The sequence below is a fragment of the Lonchura striata genome, chromosome 8, assembly GCF_050655825.1.
Source record: "Lonchura striata isolate lonStrDom1 chromosome 8, ASM5065582v1, whole genome shotgun sequence".
Taxonomy (NCBI): Eukaryota; Metazoa; Chordata; class Aves; order Passeriformes; family Estrildidae; genus Lonchura; species Lonchura striata.
The window spans coordinates 19,795,143-19,810,548 of NC_140710.1; the positions used below are offsets into that span (position 1 = coordinate 19,795,143).

The window sequence follows — 15,406 nt, forward strand, 5'->3', positions numbered from 1 at the left end:
CTACATTAGAGTATAATCTGAAGCAGAAATCCCTGGCTGTGATTATTTCTGCACTTTATGGGGAAAGATGAAGTCTCATTCCATAGATTTGTTCCATAGACTTATTCCAAAAGGAACAAGTATTTTAGTTGTTTTAAATTTTACTAAAATCTTCCTAATTTATCTGACTTGACTGTGACCTTTCTTTAGCTGCCATTGTTGGAATAAGCCCCACTAAACAATTTAGTTTGAAATTATTCATATCCATTTTTTTTTTGAGCAAACTTCTAAGCAACTTGAAATTTGGCATGATCCTGATACAGAAACTTCATGCTGATTTCCTTTCCTTATTACTCTTTAGAGCAATGACTTGAAGTCCAATAGGCAAATTCCTGAACTAAGAAAAATTAGAGCAAAACCTAGCTGAAGATGTGATATAAATTCTGCAAATATATTTAAACTATAAATTTATATATTTTTTGTCTACTGATTGATATTACTCAAAAGTTTCACAAGGAATACATTGCCTGATAGTACAGCTATTATTTGTAGAGTGAAAAGTTGATATTATTTTAACTTTTCCCTCAGTCCTTAGTGCTGTTCTTAATAAATAATGAATTATTTCTAGGACTCTTTTAGTTTGGTGTTGTATAAATGTACATAATTTAATTCTTACCCGGTTACCTTTGTCACCAGGGAGGCCAGGAAGACCATCAAATCCTCTGTCACCCTTGGAAAGAAATCACAACTTTAGTAAATGATTGTTAAATTGTCTGAATAAATAGTGACTTTCCCTAAAAGTTAGTTTCTACCCTTGGGTGGTATGTACACTTCTGTTACTGAATGAAACACACGGGGCTGAGCATATAGATCAAACTCACAAAATTTGTTTCTATAAATTGTAGCAAGAGAAGATGCCACAGCTTTTTCACTGTACTGTACTTATGCTATTTATAAAAAGAATTTTCACAGTGAAATTAAAAGCCTGAGTCTAGCTGCACTTTGCAATTGAAAAACTGACTTTACTATTACTGATATTCTGTAACTAGAAACTAACTCAGAGAGAGAGAAATCATGCCCCAAGAATCAAATTTCTTCAAAGTCAGACTACTAGGAATTACCATTAATTACCATATTTTAAATGGATGATTCATTCTCAGCTCTTGCATCTGACCCAGCTATCTGAAACCTCAGTATTTTCACTTGAGAGGAGAATTTTGGGTTGGCCTGGATGAAACTGTGGTACCCACATAAAATCTGTCTAGAACATTCCAAGACTGAACTAAAGCCTCAGGTCTCATTATTATTTACCTTTGCACCAGGTTCTCCTGGCATTCCTCTGGCACCATCAGCTCCAGGACGTCCCTAAAAAACCCAAAAGGGTAAACATTTGAAAATGCAATGGAATAAATTAATATTTAAATACATTTAAACAAAAACTATTTATCCAGAGCAGAACTGATCTATATGCTACCTACCCTTTTGCCAGCTTTTCCACTTGGACCAGGGGCACCTTGGACACCACGAGGACCCTGTGTTTAAAGAGGATAATATTTAGAATTCCATTAATGTCAGCAAAAAGCTAGTGAAAAAACTCACCTCAAGAACAAGGTAAGATTTCTTCTATACAAAGCTGAATTTTTTCCCCTAGGAGATGAATTCTGGTTCCCAGATTCCCATTACTTTTAAAAGTACACAGGCATCCAAACTGGCCTTAGCATTATGAATTTTAACAATTTTCATGAGATGGCACTACACATGGCATAAGTTACCATGTAAATTCCTTACATTCTTTTAATGACTTTAAAGATCTCAGTCCTGTAGTTTGAAAAACCTTCTTCCTCTCATGCCAAAATTATTTTATTATAATTATAATTACTTTATAATTATTTTGTGAAAACTAAAGAGTGCTTATTTCAGATATCTACACAAACAAGAGTTGTGCTAGTAAAGAGCTCACATGCTGTCTTAGCTTTACACAACATGGGTTTAACAAGAGAGGGACCAATTTATCCCAGACCAAAAAAAGTTTCACTTTCCAAACTTCTGCTGATGACTGTATGGGTGTAACTGTGGAAAATTTTCTCACCCCCAATCCAAATGCTTTTTCAGGTGAAAAAAAGCAATGGTAAGGACAAGCCATTCACAAATATTGTGTAAGAAAATAAAAAAAAAATATTAAAAAAACAAGTAAACAAACTTACTTAAAGACTGTACAACTGTTCAGAATGCTTCTTTTTTATTATTATTTTATATTTCTACTGCAAGTGTCCATGTACAGTTTTAAGACAGGCACTTAGTATTACATCAAATCCATGATACTACTTGAGATCTGGCAAAATCATTGTTTGGGATACTTATTTCATTATTTCTTTAACAATCTCCTTATTGATTTTAGATTTAAACTGAAACATTTCCATGTGTTGCAGTGCTCTTTGACATCACTGTGGAGAAGTTGATATAATAGTAGGCTGAGAAGCAAAACATGTACAGATTCATAAAGATTTATTCTTGCTATGTCACATATATAGAGAAAATATCCTGTTTAATTGCTGACAAAATTCAACCTCCCTCACCTTATGAGATCTGATAAGTTCAGAGACCAAGGTCATCCAGTTGCAGACTAACATACCATTATTGAACAGAGAAAAAAGCCTGAAGTGACAATATTAAAACAGGTTTTCAACTGATGACACTCTACATGTGATAAATGCTCTTTGTTATACAAAGATTGTTACTTTCATATGTCAGAATGAACAATCAAACTACAATTGATTTTAACTACAATTTTAATATTGATCAAATTATTGAAATGATAAGATAATATCATGAAGGATATTTTTCTTCAATTGCATGCAGGAAGCATATAATTGATTGATTTCTTCTAATTGATATGAATAAATTTTCTTAAAGATAAAACATGCTCAGACATAACAGGGAATATCATTTTACCTGGGGGCCTGGTTCACCACTTTCACCTTTAGCACCTGCTGCTCCAGGTCCACCCTTGATGAAAAAAAAGAAAAAAACAACAAATATTGTTTAAGCATAGAAAAGCTTCTTTAAATTAATAAGTTACTTTCTATTTCCATACATGAATTACAGGGAGAAATAACAAATAATCCTCTATTCATCAGAAGGTGTGAATTCACCATTTGTATCTACAGATTTATCTGATTTATCATTGTCTAAACACTGGGCAGAAATATTTCTCTTACCAAAGAAAACGTACATAGATTTGAATGCAAAATGTAGCCCTCTGCTCTATATTACTATTTGAGAGCTATATATGAGCACAGTAAGAATACAAGTAATGCAATCAGCAGTGCATCCATTGTAGGGAATAAGACAGAGCTGAAAGCCGCCTTTTAACCTTTATTTCTATGTTGTACAGAAAAAAAAAAACCTGTCTCAGAGTTCCATCCAAAGATCACTGTAGTCAGTGAAAAATACCCTGTCTAGTCTTGTAATGAACTTCTGTGATGTTTTAATCAAGTCCTTTGTGCCGCTGGCCCTGAAGAAGTGGCGAATCTATATAACTTCCATATCATATCATATATAATAATGAATATTATTATGAAATGAAGATACAAATTTTAAGAGTAAATTTTAATCATAAACAGGCCAAGACCACATATTCATTCACACTATGCATGAAATCAGGGGCAGAACTAGTTAAAGTATGTAAGATGTCTCACAAAAACAGACAAAACAAACCAAAAAATCCTGGCATGCACACATAGAGCACACTGTCAGGAAAAGAAGATATGGGAGCTTGTTACTATGTGCAAAAGAATAGTTGCATTTTTGATCATTGAAACATGTTGTGACTCAAAGTATATATTTAATATGAAACAAATGTTGCAGACCTTTGAAAACTGATAATCCTTCTATGTTAATATTGGAAGAAAGAAGTAATCTAATGGCTTGGCTTAGTGCTGAGTCTCACATCCTAGAGTGGAAAGATCCCCACTGAACTCGCAGGTATTAGTTCAAGTCCTAAGCAAGAAAATCAGATCCCAAACTGGTACTGGCAATGGAGAAAAGATTGGTTTTGGTAGGCTGAGATTCTCTCTTGGGGTTTCTCTGATTTAAGCTCTGCTTTTATTATAATGGATTACATTTAGTATCTGTAGGCAGACATTTTTTTTATGCTATGTTAACTGAGGATGTGAAGACCAGATTCAGCTGATGCTAGACTGGAGCTTTGACACTGCTATGTTTAAGATCTTTAGTAACTAATATATTACTAATGTATCTTATTGGCTACTGATCAATTTAACCAAATAAAATGCATATAAAGACTAAAAACTCCAAGTTTTTCGTTCTTGAAAGAAGCTGAGTAGAAAAACAGTATACAGACCCAGAAACTTGCTTTTGGAGCTGTAGGCAAAAAATGTTTCTAGATCAAAGAGTTGGATTTCTACAGCCTCCTGGTGGTTTAGAAGTAAAACAACTATTAATACTATTAATATTGTTGAACTTTACATACAGGAATTCATGAAGGCTTTTAAAACATAAAAGTATGACTATGAAGGCAGGTTATACCTCTGCTAAAGGTATCCAACTCACTGTCAGTATCATACCAGTCTTTGCAAAGTCCTCCTTGCTTACAGCAGTTCCCGAGTTTTGTCTGTACAGACTGAATATTATACTGCAGGTCTCTTGAACTAAATACATTGATGGAAATAGTGTATGAGTTTGTTATATGTACCAAATGTATTTGACTCTTTTTAAGTATTGCATACCTAGTTGTGATGAATTAGGAGTCTGTGAGCCAGATCCTCTGCTTGGTAGCTACTATTTACTTTAGAAAAATTACTGTAGAAAAGAATAACTCTTGTATAGATCTGCTTAAAAATACAAGTGTACACACTCTGTACAAATACTAAGATATTTTAACATACACAGGGCCATTTCCAGATCATTTGGTGTTAGCAATTGAATCAAAGTCAGGAATGAAATAAAAATGACTAATTCTTTTAGAAACCTGTGGCTCTTAATTGTTTATAGCAAAGGTTTTTACAAACTTTTCAGATTTAGCTTAAATATTGAGTAAAGGTGATTCTGCAAACTCTTGCTTTAGTATCTCTTTCTGTAGAGTTTCATATTTACTACAACAAATTGTGTTAATAGAATTACAGAGATGATTGAATGTAGAGGGATATTTATGTAAAACTATTCACCAGTTTTGTAAGTCCAGCAATGTGCTCTGTCTGAACACCACAAAACCTACAATAAAAACTCATTTAGTTGCATTGCAGACCTTGAATAAGTATACAAACTATTGCTTTAATTATATCATATTAATTTCAAATAAATAAAAAACAAGTACAAATACAGAGGGGTAGGCAGGGCCAGAATGAGATCCATGGGCTACATAACCATGTTCTTAAGCCTGTGCCCCTGTTTTGTCTACTTACCACAGGACCTGGTCTTCCAGTGAGTCCCATAGGACCAGGTGGACCTCTCATAGCAATCTGAGAAGACAAACAAACAGAACATCAGGTGTCAAGAAAAAGCTGCCAGCCAGCATACATATTCTATACTTACAGAGTTTTAGAATGTGTTAGGAAATACCCCCATCTTTGACTTCACATCCTGTAGGATACAAAACAAATTGGGTTTTGACTCCTGCTCACCCTAGCTTGCTGAAGAATAGCTTGTGCTTGAGCTTCCTGAGCTGAGATTGTTGGGCCCTTCTCACCATCTCCACCAAAGCGGAACTGCAAGTACCAAAACAAGAAAAGGATTTAGAATTCATCAAATCTAAATTATACTTGTTACTTGCTGCAATGGTGCAAACAGCTTCAAAGTCAAAAGGTCATATTCTTTAGTTTATTCTGCTAACTTCAGAAGATGGCTGCATGGAGGCCACTGCATCCAACATGAGTATGAAGTCATTGGTGATAGCGACTGAAGTCTAAATGTAATCTCTTATGAGCAAATATTTTCCTGATTTAATAGGATTTTGGTTTTCATTTGTTTGCTTGCTTGTTTATTTAATAGAGGCCAAAATAGACTTTTACTTGCCTGCAAAAATGTCAATAAAAATATGCACCAAAATGAAGTAATTCTCTATACAATAGTAGCTACTCACATTAAAAATGGAATTTAATTTAAGGCAGATGCAAATGTGAAAATTGTTTGGTAACTAACAAAATAAAATAAAATAAAATAAAAACAACAGTTTTGTGTAATTTCTGACAATTTCCAAATAAACTATAGAATAAAAATTAAAGTGCTCATTCCTTTGCTCCTGCACTGCTATTGCTAATGAAACTGCTGGCACAAGGCTTGCAATGTTGCAGAAATGCTAGGCCGCAAGAAGCACAGCTTTCCAAAGGCATACACTGGGTATCAGGGCCATGAATCCTGCACTGCCACAACAGTTTGTCCAGTTTGCCTACACCCAGAGTTGACACAGATCTTTTTCACCCATAGACACATTTAGGAATAGTTAATTCCAAGTGATTTTCGTACCCCAGTGCTGCAAGATACTTTAACAGCTTTGGGCTTGTTCCTCCACCTGCTAAAACAGATGGTGTTTTGCTTTAACTCCAGTGGGAGTAGAGTTGGCTATGTGCATATATTTCTATTCAAAGGATGCACTGACTCTTCAAAGAGGACACTGAAGTCTGATTTGAAGCATGGAATACTTAAAAATCTACATGTCAATGAGACTTGAAAGCACACAAGCCTGTTGGGAGTACAGGCTCTCTGTACAACAGCAGACTCGTTGTTTTGGACATATAGTAGCAAAACACAGTTACTGTTAAAAATATAAGGCGGTTTTCAGTGTCTGTAATTCACTCGTGTATGTCCCAGTCTGTCAGCCATACAGGACCTAAAGCATAAGGGTTTTTTGAGGAAAAAAAAGGCACCATATATATGAATTTCAAATGCTTATGCCATAAAAGAAATTCTGTATCGTTCTCTCATTCCATAGACAAAATTAGATGAAAAAATAAAATACCTATACATTTCTTGAAAGACACTTCCAGTTTTAGTAGGCTGCTTACCCTGTAGCCACAACTTACCGGCAACATTAACATGGTACCTGGGGGACCTGCTAAACCATCAGCACCAGGAAGACCAGGGCGACCAGGTGGACCCTAAAAGAAAAAAGACATGAGACAAAAATGGTGAGAAAAGGAAGACAGTAATGTAAGAGAAACCTTTTGAGTCACTTACATAAATTTATACTCATAGAATGGCTTGGAGAAGATCTTAAAGATCTAGTTTCTACTTCCCTGCCATGGGCAGGGACAACTTTTACTAGACTGGGTAGCTCAAAGCCCAATTCAGCCTTGTCTTGAACACTTCCAGGGATGGTGCAGCCATCTTGGCAACCTGCTACAGAGCCGCACTGCTGTCAGTATAAGGAATTTCTTCTCAATATCTAATCTAAATCTGGTTTCTTTCCATTTAAAAACCTCCCCCTTTGTCTTATCACTATGGACCCTTGTAAAAAGTCTCTCTGCCCCTCTCTTGCAGCCTTCTCCCACAGCTCAGCCTGTCTTCATAGAAGAGGCACAGAGGAGTGGCAGAGGGGCAGAACCACCTCACTTGACTTGCTGCTCACGCTTCTTTCATGCAGCCAGGATACGGTTGGCTGCAAGTGTATGTTACTGGGTCATGTCAAGTCTCTTGCCCACCAACACCCCCAAGTCCTTCTCTGCAGGGCTGCTCTCAGTCCATTCTCCTCCCAGCCTAATTGCTGCAATTATATATTTGTGTCGTGTCTGGTCTGTGACAGGCACATGACGTGCTTAGTCAAGAATTTCCTCATGATGAATTCAGTAAGCAGCCAGTTAAAAACTAAGTACTGTTGGTAGTTATTCCTTTACTAGGTGTTAAAATTTCCATTTTACAAGTTCAAATTCTGGAATATTTAATTAATCTACAGACAGAAATATGAAAGAAGTGTGAATGCTGACTTATTAGGAAGGTAAAGCATTGCTGGGATTTTAATATTATCTCATTATACAGTGAAGTGATAGCATCTTAACATCTTTCATATATGAATACAGCATGAACATGCTGGATTGACCAGTAAACTATCTCTCCTAAAACACAGGAAAGCATTTTAGTACCATATTTTTCTCAAATAAATATGTTTAGGCTGTTTTAAAATTGTGTTAGTAGTGGCAGTAGGAAAAGGCTTACAAAATTTTTTAAAATTCATTCAGATTTGTATGAAATGTTTGTATCTATTACTTTAGTATATTTCTAAACAAATCAAACCAGAAAAATACTAACAAACCAGAATTTAAACATCTTCTTGTATTTCTACCACTAAGAAAATGTTTGTCCAGACTCTCACTTAATTTGCTTAGCTGAATGAATCAGCCTCAGTTCCACTGAAGTTTCTAACATATGTGGATCTATATCAAATCAGGGTCTAACTCACCCTTGTGTAGCAATTAGTACAAGATATCCTATGAATGCATGGGATAATATGTTTGTTGACTTACCCTTTCACCAGGGTCACCTGGAGGACCAACAGGACCTTGTAAACCTGGGGGACCTGTAAAACCCTATAGAAAATGAATAACATAATTATGCTGAATGCTTGAAGACTTTCAAACTATTTTTCTCTCAAAAGTTATGATGAACACATATTTGGATAAAATAATTTATAAAGCAGCATATTGTTTTTTATTACAAAGATTTATAGTCAACATTCAAAACTTAGATTTTTCACATGCCATCAGCTTATAGCTTGCTGTCACTGAAAATGCTACAGATGACCCTTTTCTATTCCCTTCTAAAAGTCCTAAATATGATACATATTTGGGAACTATAATAAGATCAATATTGTGTTAACTTGTGAATAGAAAAGCACAGTGCATAAATCAAGTGCAATAAAGGAAACTGTGATTCAAATACTTACTGCAGGTCCTCTTGGCCCCGGTGGTCCTTCAATGAGCATACCCTAGGGTTGGGTGGAACACAATATTACATTAATTATTTTGTAGAAAAACATAAAAAATCTTTTTAGCTGAACTACTAAAGTTAACATTTCTTAGTGTTTTGATAATCTTTTCCTGGAATCTTCTCTCTACAGTTCCTAGCATGAGAATCTGAACCGTTGCATGGCATTAAAAGTGAGGAAGGCTTCCTTGCCCTAAGCTGAAAGTTTTCTTGGTGGAACTGTCCAGGATGTAGTTACTAGATGGCCTGAAGATCAGATCAGTGACCTGTTTTCCTCTGTAGAAGATTCTCTTTTTTTTTTTAAGGAACGTGTAGTTAGTCCTTCAAGTAACCAAAGGAGTAGCCGGAACAGGCCACTGTCAGTAATTACTTTATATCATCCACATTACAGGGACTGTTTCAGAGATCATGGACAGTGTAGATGCTGTCATCCTATCATGAACAACAACATTTCATAATAATGCATTAACAGTGAATATTTGTTATACAGTGCTACTGAAAAACTCCCTGACATCTGTACTTACAGGTTCAATCACAGCTGGCTCTCCCTTCTGGCCTTTTTCTCCATAAGCCCCATGTCCTGTCACCTGGCCAGTAAACAACCCCAGAAACAAAAGTAAGTAGAAGGTCTAAGGACCTGGTACAATAAAGAATTGCAGCAACCTGTAACTGAAAGCTAAAGCTGGAATTGGTCTGTACTATAAAAAGTACATCACAGGTACAAACCATATAAATCAAAAATATGTAATGCATGAGAAATGGAAAATGCAAAAACTGTGTGTATGCTTTCTCCATTATTGGATATTGTCAGTTTGTACTTTTGGAATGAGATGTGCATCCCATGAGTGTTTATCCCATGTTTTACATTAGAACTTTGAAAATACAGTCTAAAAAATAGAAATAGAATAAAATAGAATCTTCTGTGTGCAAGTCACAGACTTGTTTCTTATCTTATTTTGATTGGAAATATTCTTGGCAATTGACAATGATTTTTCATGGCTTTATGAACTAAGCAGCCTAAAGTAAGATGGAAAGAAAGATCTCGGTCCAGTATGGACCGTACCTTTCAAGCTCCTCATTTCATTAACGAGACATCCACAACATGTAAACCAACCTAAGAAAGATCTGGCATAAACGAGAAAGGAGATAAGAGGCACTGTGGACACTAAGAATATTTCACAGATAATCAATGATGCCTCATCACTACCTGAATTAGCATCAACTGCAAAATTGTTTGAGGACCAGCTCTGTGGGAAGTTTTGGATTCAGGATTAGGGTAACAGAAGTATCTAAAACAATATGTCAATAACACATCCTATTGGAAGAAACAGACTCAAGTTTCAAACAAAGAAAAAGAAACAGATTTTTTTTAAAATCATGAGATAATGTATTTTTCTTCAGAAGTATCTCTTTTGATCATTAACATATCTACTAGAAATTAAGTTCTGACCAGCCTGAAATTTAAAATGTGCTTTTTAAAAAATTTCAATAGAGTGATTCAACATTTACTCTACAAAATAGCTGAGGATTAGTAAGAATAGTAAGGATAATGTTACAGTATGTCAATACAAAATATTTTGGAATGGAAAAACAGAGATTCACAGACTGTGCATTTTGCACTGACTTATAAAGGCACAGATCTCACTAGTAATGATGTTCATAAACTCATTGGTAGTTCATAAAAATCAAGTAGCAAGAGGTATAGGCAATCATGTTTTATTAAATTGACATAAATTACTTGTAAAAAATGACATCAGGGTCTCCATCTTCTCCATCTTTGGAAATATTTCCCCTTTTTGAAAGTTCGCATATACTGAGTACTTTACATCTTGCTTTTTTTTATCATAGGTAGAACTTCAGTTATTCTAAATACATCCATATGCCAAAGGAAAATGACATATGTCTGACTCAGCAGATGACAACTGTAATAAAGCTTGCACAGACCAGAACCTGTATTCTAATTCAGGATTCCTGACTCCTTCAGCTTTGTATCAAGGCATTTTAAGTTGAAATTTACACCAGGGGATAGAGACTACACCGTCATTTGCTTAATGCAGGCACAAATGGTGCCTTATGGGCTCTTTGCTTCACAGATAATCTGACCTTTTCTGTGTCATTCTGCCACAGTGTCCCCATCTGGGCTAGAAGGAAAAGAGTACACTTGTATCACATTGCACAGATAAGGATCATTAAAAAATACAATGACCCCAACAGGGTATAGAAAAGAGCAGTAAATGAAATACAGAAGGATGGGTTTCAAGGTTGGCAGAGAAATCAACCTCACAGCATTTGCTGTTATTTCTTGGATCCTTTGTAAACTGAAGTTTTGACATTGTGAGGAGAAAATAAAGATAAGACAGAAAATAGTGCAAACAAAATTATCTTTGTCTACTATATTCAGGGTCTTCCCAATTAAAAAATCCAAATGGGAAATTCTTTTCCTTCCAGTCTCAGCCATATTCATTTTCTTTGCAGCATCCACAGCTGGTAAACTGATAAACAAGGATATTGGCACAACTAAAGGAAAGTTAAAGCCCTGCTGTTTAGCCTATGATTAAGTCAGAGAGAAAGAGAGCTATAAAACTCAGAGCATGATTCACAGGATCCAGCATGTCACCCTATCTATCTTTATATATACTGACCTGTTAAATCACTTCTGCAAGACCATAAACCTGTCACCATTGACTAAACTTATTTTCATGAAAGGGTTCAGGCCTTAACCTTCCCACTCATGAATTTTCTTCTTGGAAAGCCGCAAAAGCCATAGGATTCTAGACACTTACACATATTTCAATTTCTTAAGGAAAAAATATAAAAATATTAATTACAGCACTTGTACCTGCATTAGAACTTATGTTCTTTCCAGCTTTAGCTCTAGTTTAGAAAGGTTTTTAAAACTGTTCATTTAGAAATTTATTTTTTTAATTTCCTTTCCTCTTTCCTTTTCCTCCCATCTTCCACCCTCCCTTACTCCCTTCAGCAAATGAGACAAAACTCTTATGTGATAAAAATAAAAAGTTCAAGTTTACTAAAACAAGAGGATGGCCTTGATCCAAAGGCTATTGGAAATGAGAATATATCTAATATGTACAAGGAGAATATATCTAATGTGGATCAGGGTCTGTGCAGTTCTGAGACTGTACAATTATAAAAGAATTGCTAAATAAGATTAATCTGCATGATGCCTCCAGTCAACTTACGCTTGTTTCTGTGATATCGGTCTCTGCAGGAACACCTGGACCAAACTCCTCATTAGTGGAATCAGTTGGTTTCTCTTCATATTCTTTATATTCATAAAAATCATATTCTCCTAAATCTCCATCTACCAGCAGATCAGATTCACTGAGGTCTACTCCTCTGCTTCCATATTCAGTTGCCTCAGTTTTTTTATCATAATCCTCTCCAGTTATGTATTCTTCAGCAAAAACTTCTTCAACAGGATTTTGCTATTCATATCAGTAGCAAAGATTTGGGAATAGGAGGAATATGTGGGTTATTGTTAGTAAAGCAATGTAAGCATACGCTGATCCACCATGATGACTTGTCAAAAGAAGAAAGAACAGTAGAACTACAGCATATTGTCTTTTAATTAGAGTCTGAAGGAATGGAAGCTCAGCCTTTCAGAGTAATTAAAAGATCTTTGTATAAGTAGTACAAAGAAGTAATGTTTTCATATGCTTTGGGTTTTTATTTCCAAAACCACTGAATTCAATATATCCAGTATTATGTGTACTGCTTGCGTAATGTTACTTCAGTGCCAAATATAGCTGAATTTCGCTGCTTGGTTTCACTCTTACAAGCATTCTTGAATGAACATATGCAATGAGCAGTGAATAAGTTCAGATCTTTTTATAATAGCAATGTGGAGGAGGTGCAAGCATCACTTTAGTTAAGTCCAGCATTTCAATTATTTTCTGTCTATAAATACCAATGCTGAGCTAAACTTTTTTTCTCTTGTTAATGATTTTGAAGTTTATTTATCAGTAAAAGACATTACTTGTTTTGTGCCATGGTAATTTACCTATTTTTTGTCTAATTTCTACCTGTATGATTCAGATTAATTTTAAGATTTTTGAAATCTAAGCTTTCATCTTAAAGTATGTAAGCTGTCAAACCAAGCAAACAACTTAAAAGTACTAAAGCAGTTTAAAAGAATGCTATATTTGAGATGTACAAAACCATTTGTGAAGTAAAGGAGGATTGCATTATTCTATTACAGAGGTCTTTCAATAATTTTGCATACAGGAAAATTTTGAAAGAAATTGAAGTTCAGATCTTGCTAATATAAAATGATCAGACAATATGAAGTAGTGTGATCTTGAAAATATTCAGAAGCTAATCAACATCTAGTGCAATTAAAAAATCTTGATCTAATATCATTGAAATATATTGGAATTAAAATAGAAGGCCAGATTCTGATTTAACACTTGCCTAATTCCACTAGTTACAGGAGTATGACTACTACATTATAGCTAGAATAAACACAGATGAGAACCAATTCTAAGGCAAATTTTACCTTTATGAAGAAGTGCTTTCACCAAGGAGAGCATTTAGCACTTTGAATCTACCTCATTACGGCTCTACAATTGTACAATTGGCTTAGAATTGCCCAGGAAACAGAACGATTTAGATACATTTGTTGATCAATTTGTGAGAAACAAACATGAGACTGAACACAAGAATGCTTAACAGCAAAATGAGTAAAGCATACATTAACTCACTTTCACCTTCCAAGATACATAAGAGGAAAAGCATAGGAAAAATGGGCACTCTTTTTCTTTTCAAATATTCAGGGGAAAGAGGTGAGGGGGCGTTTTGTACATCTTTTAAGCAACAATCTAAATTTTAAAAGGAAAAGGAAAAGAAAAATGAGAACAATATTTCTTAAAATCTGCCATCATTTTTCTAATACTAGCATTAATTAATATGCAAACATATTAATCAACACTGGCTTAGCTGCAGTCATTTTAACAAAATAATGTTTTGACATGTTATTGTGGCTTTCTAAGAATAGCCAAAATAATAATAGTCAAAATAATAATTTTATCTTTTTTGACAGTTCAAATTATAATGTTTCTTTTGAATAGAGCAAGTAAAGATCAAATGATTTGATTTTGTTAGCTGAAGAACTATGAAAAAGAAATTATGGCTTCTGATTGAACTTCCATATGCTGCTATGGTGGCAGCCATTCTTTGTCTTGTGTTAATTTCTTTTATGCTGTACCTTAAAAATTACAGGAAAAGTTAGAGACTACCCTTCCTATTATATCAGGAGGGCTATGTCTAATATCTAACCTAGTTTGTGCTAGACATAGCTCCATTCACATTCACACTGGAAGAAGAAACACCACATTCCTACACCATATATTACTGAATTATTTACAGAATTATGAACTCTGCAGACTGAAGATTCGGCAGATCTCTACAGAATTAATGGGAGTTCTGCCCAAGAAAATAGTTTCTGATATTGGCTGAGAAAATATAAAATCACATAAAGTGCTGGTAGAGTTTGTATCATTTACAAAGAAATCCATCCTTTTAAAATGCATTTGTACTTTCTAAATGAATGACACCTGCTGGGACAAGTATTTTACTGAGAGTCCTTATTACCTCATTTGCTTCAGTAGCTCTGGAGGGAGCTTCTGTCTGGGGCCCATAGTCATTTTCAGCTATTCTATAATCTTGAAATCCATCAATAACGTTGGCCTAGTATGAAAAGACAAATACATTATTAAAAAAAAACTTGTATGAAAAATTCAAGAGGTATTGTTGTTATTCAGGTTATGGTATTAGCCAGATGTATTCATCTAGTGGGGTTAGGTAATTATTTTTCTTATTATCAAAGATCTTCCAGTCTTGGTCTGGGAAAGATCTTGATTATTTCTTGGGTACCATTACCCCTAGTTTGCCTTTTGTTGCTGCTTGATAACTTTTCTTCTTCTTGGATGCATATTTTTCAAATTTTTTTGTTGTGGCCTTTTGAAGTTTGTCCTTTGAGCTAGTGGCCACAGTCCTCTTCTTCTTTTTGACCATGGCTTTCTTCTTCTGCAAATTTTATGAAAGATGGAATGGGAAAACATAAATATAATGAGAAGGAAAATGAGAAAGGGTGAATGAAAGAAGGGAAACCAAATGCAAGATGAATGCTGTCAGCCGTGAGACCTTCCATCTCTAACTGAAAGCAAGGGTTACAGCTATGAAGTAAAGAAATGAGTGAGAGGAAAGCATTTAGCTCATATACAAAGACACAAATTGACAAACCATGTGGTAGGGGACAGCTGGACACCACACAACAAACAGATCAGATTCTGTTACCTCTGTTTGTGCTACTGTCTCTTCGAACAGTGGGAGTCCCTCTGTTACAGAATCAGTTTCTTTATAATCTGCATCCCCATACTCATAGTCATATTCGATAAAATCTTCTGGTGTGTACTACATTGCAAATGGAAAAATATCAGGCATTCCCATGTTAGAGGTAGCAAACTAGATT

The 15,406-nt window shown here is 35.0% G+C and overlaps 1 protein-coding gene across 5 annotated transcripts in view; it reads right to left on the minus strand.

Moving 5' to 3' along the window:
* Nucleotides 1–15,406, minus strand: part of COL11A1 (collagen type XI alpha 1 chain) — a 128,921-nt gene that overhangs the window by 72,126 nt on the left and 41,389 nt on the right. The window contains exons 6-19 of one of the 5 annotated variants that reach the window (XM_031505522.3): nucleotides 15,232–15,348; nucleotides 14,815–14,961; nucleotides 14,527–14,622; nucleotides 12,117–12,362; nucleotides 9,441–9,503; nucleotides 8,876–8,917; nucleotides 8,457–8,519; nucleotides 7,020–7,094; nucleotides 5,622–5,705; nucleotides 5,403–5,459; nucleotides 2,932–2,985; nucleotides 1,458–1,511; nucleotides 1,291–1,344; nucleotides 656–709 (exon numbers count right to left, since the gene is read on the minus strand). In XM_031505522.3, coding sequence (XP_031361382.3) covers nucleotides 656–709; nucleotides 1,291–1,344; nucleotides 1,458–1,511; nucleotides 2,932–2,985; nucleotides 5,403–5,459; nucleotides 5,622–5,705; nucleotides 7,020–7,094; nucleotides 8,457–8,519; nucleotides 8,876–8,917; nucleotides 9,441–9,503; nucleotides 12,117–12,362; nucleotides 14,527–14,622; nucleotides 14,815–14,961; nucleotides 15,232–15,348 — 1,206 coding nt within the window. The remainder of the gene's footprint in view (nucleotides 1–655; nucleotides 710–1,290; nucleotides 1,345–1,457; nucleotides 1,512–2,931; nucleotides 2,986–5,402; nucleotides 5,460–5,621; nucleotides 5,706–7,019; nucleotides 7,095–8,456; nucleotides 8,520–8,875; nucleotides 8,918–9,440; nucleotides 9,504–12,116; nucleotides 12,363–14,526; nucleotides 14,623–14,814; nucleotides 14,962–15,231; nucleotides 15,349–15,406) is intronic. The other 4 variants (XM_085585874.1, XM_085585872.1, XM_085585873.1 and 1 more) reach the window with 4 other exon arrangements.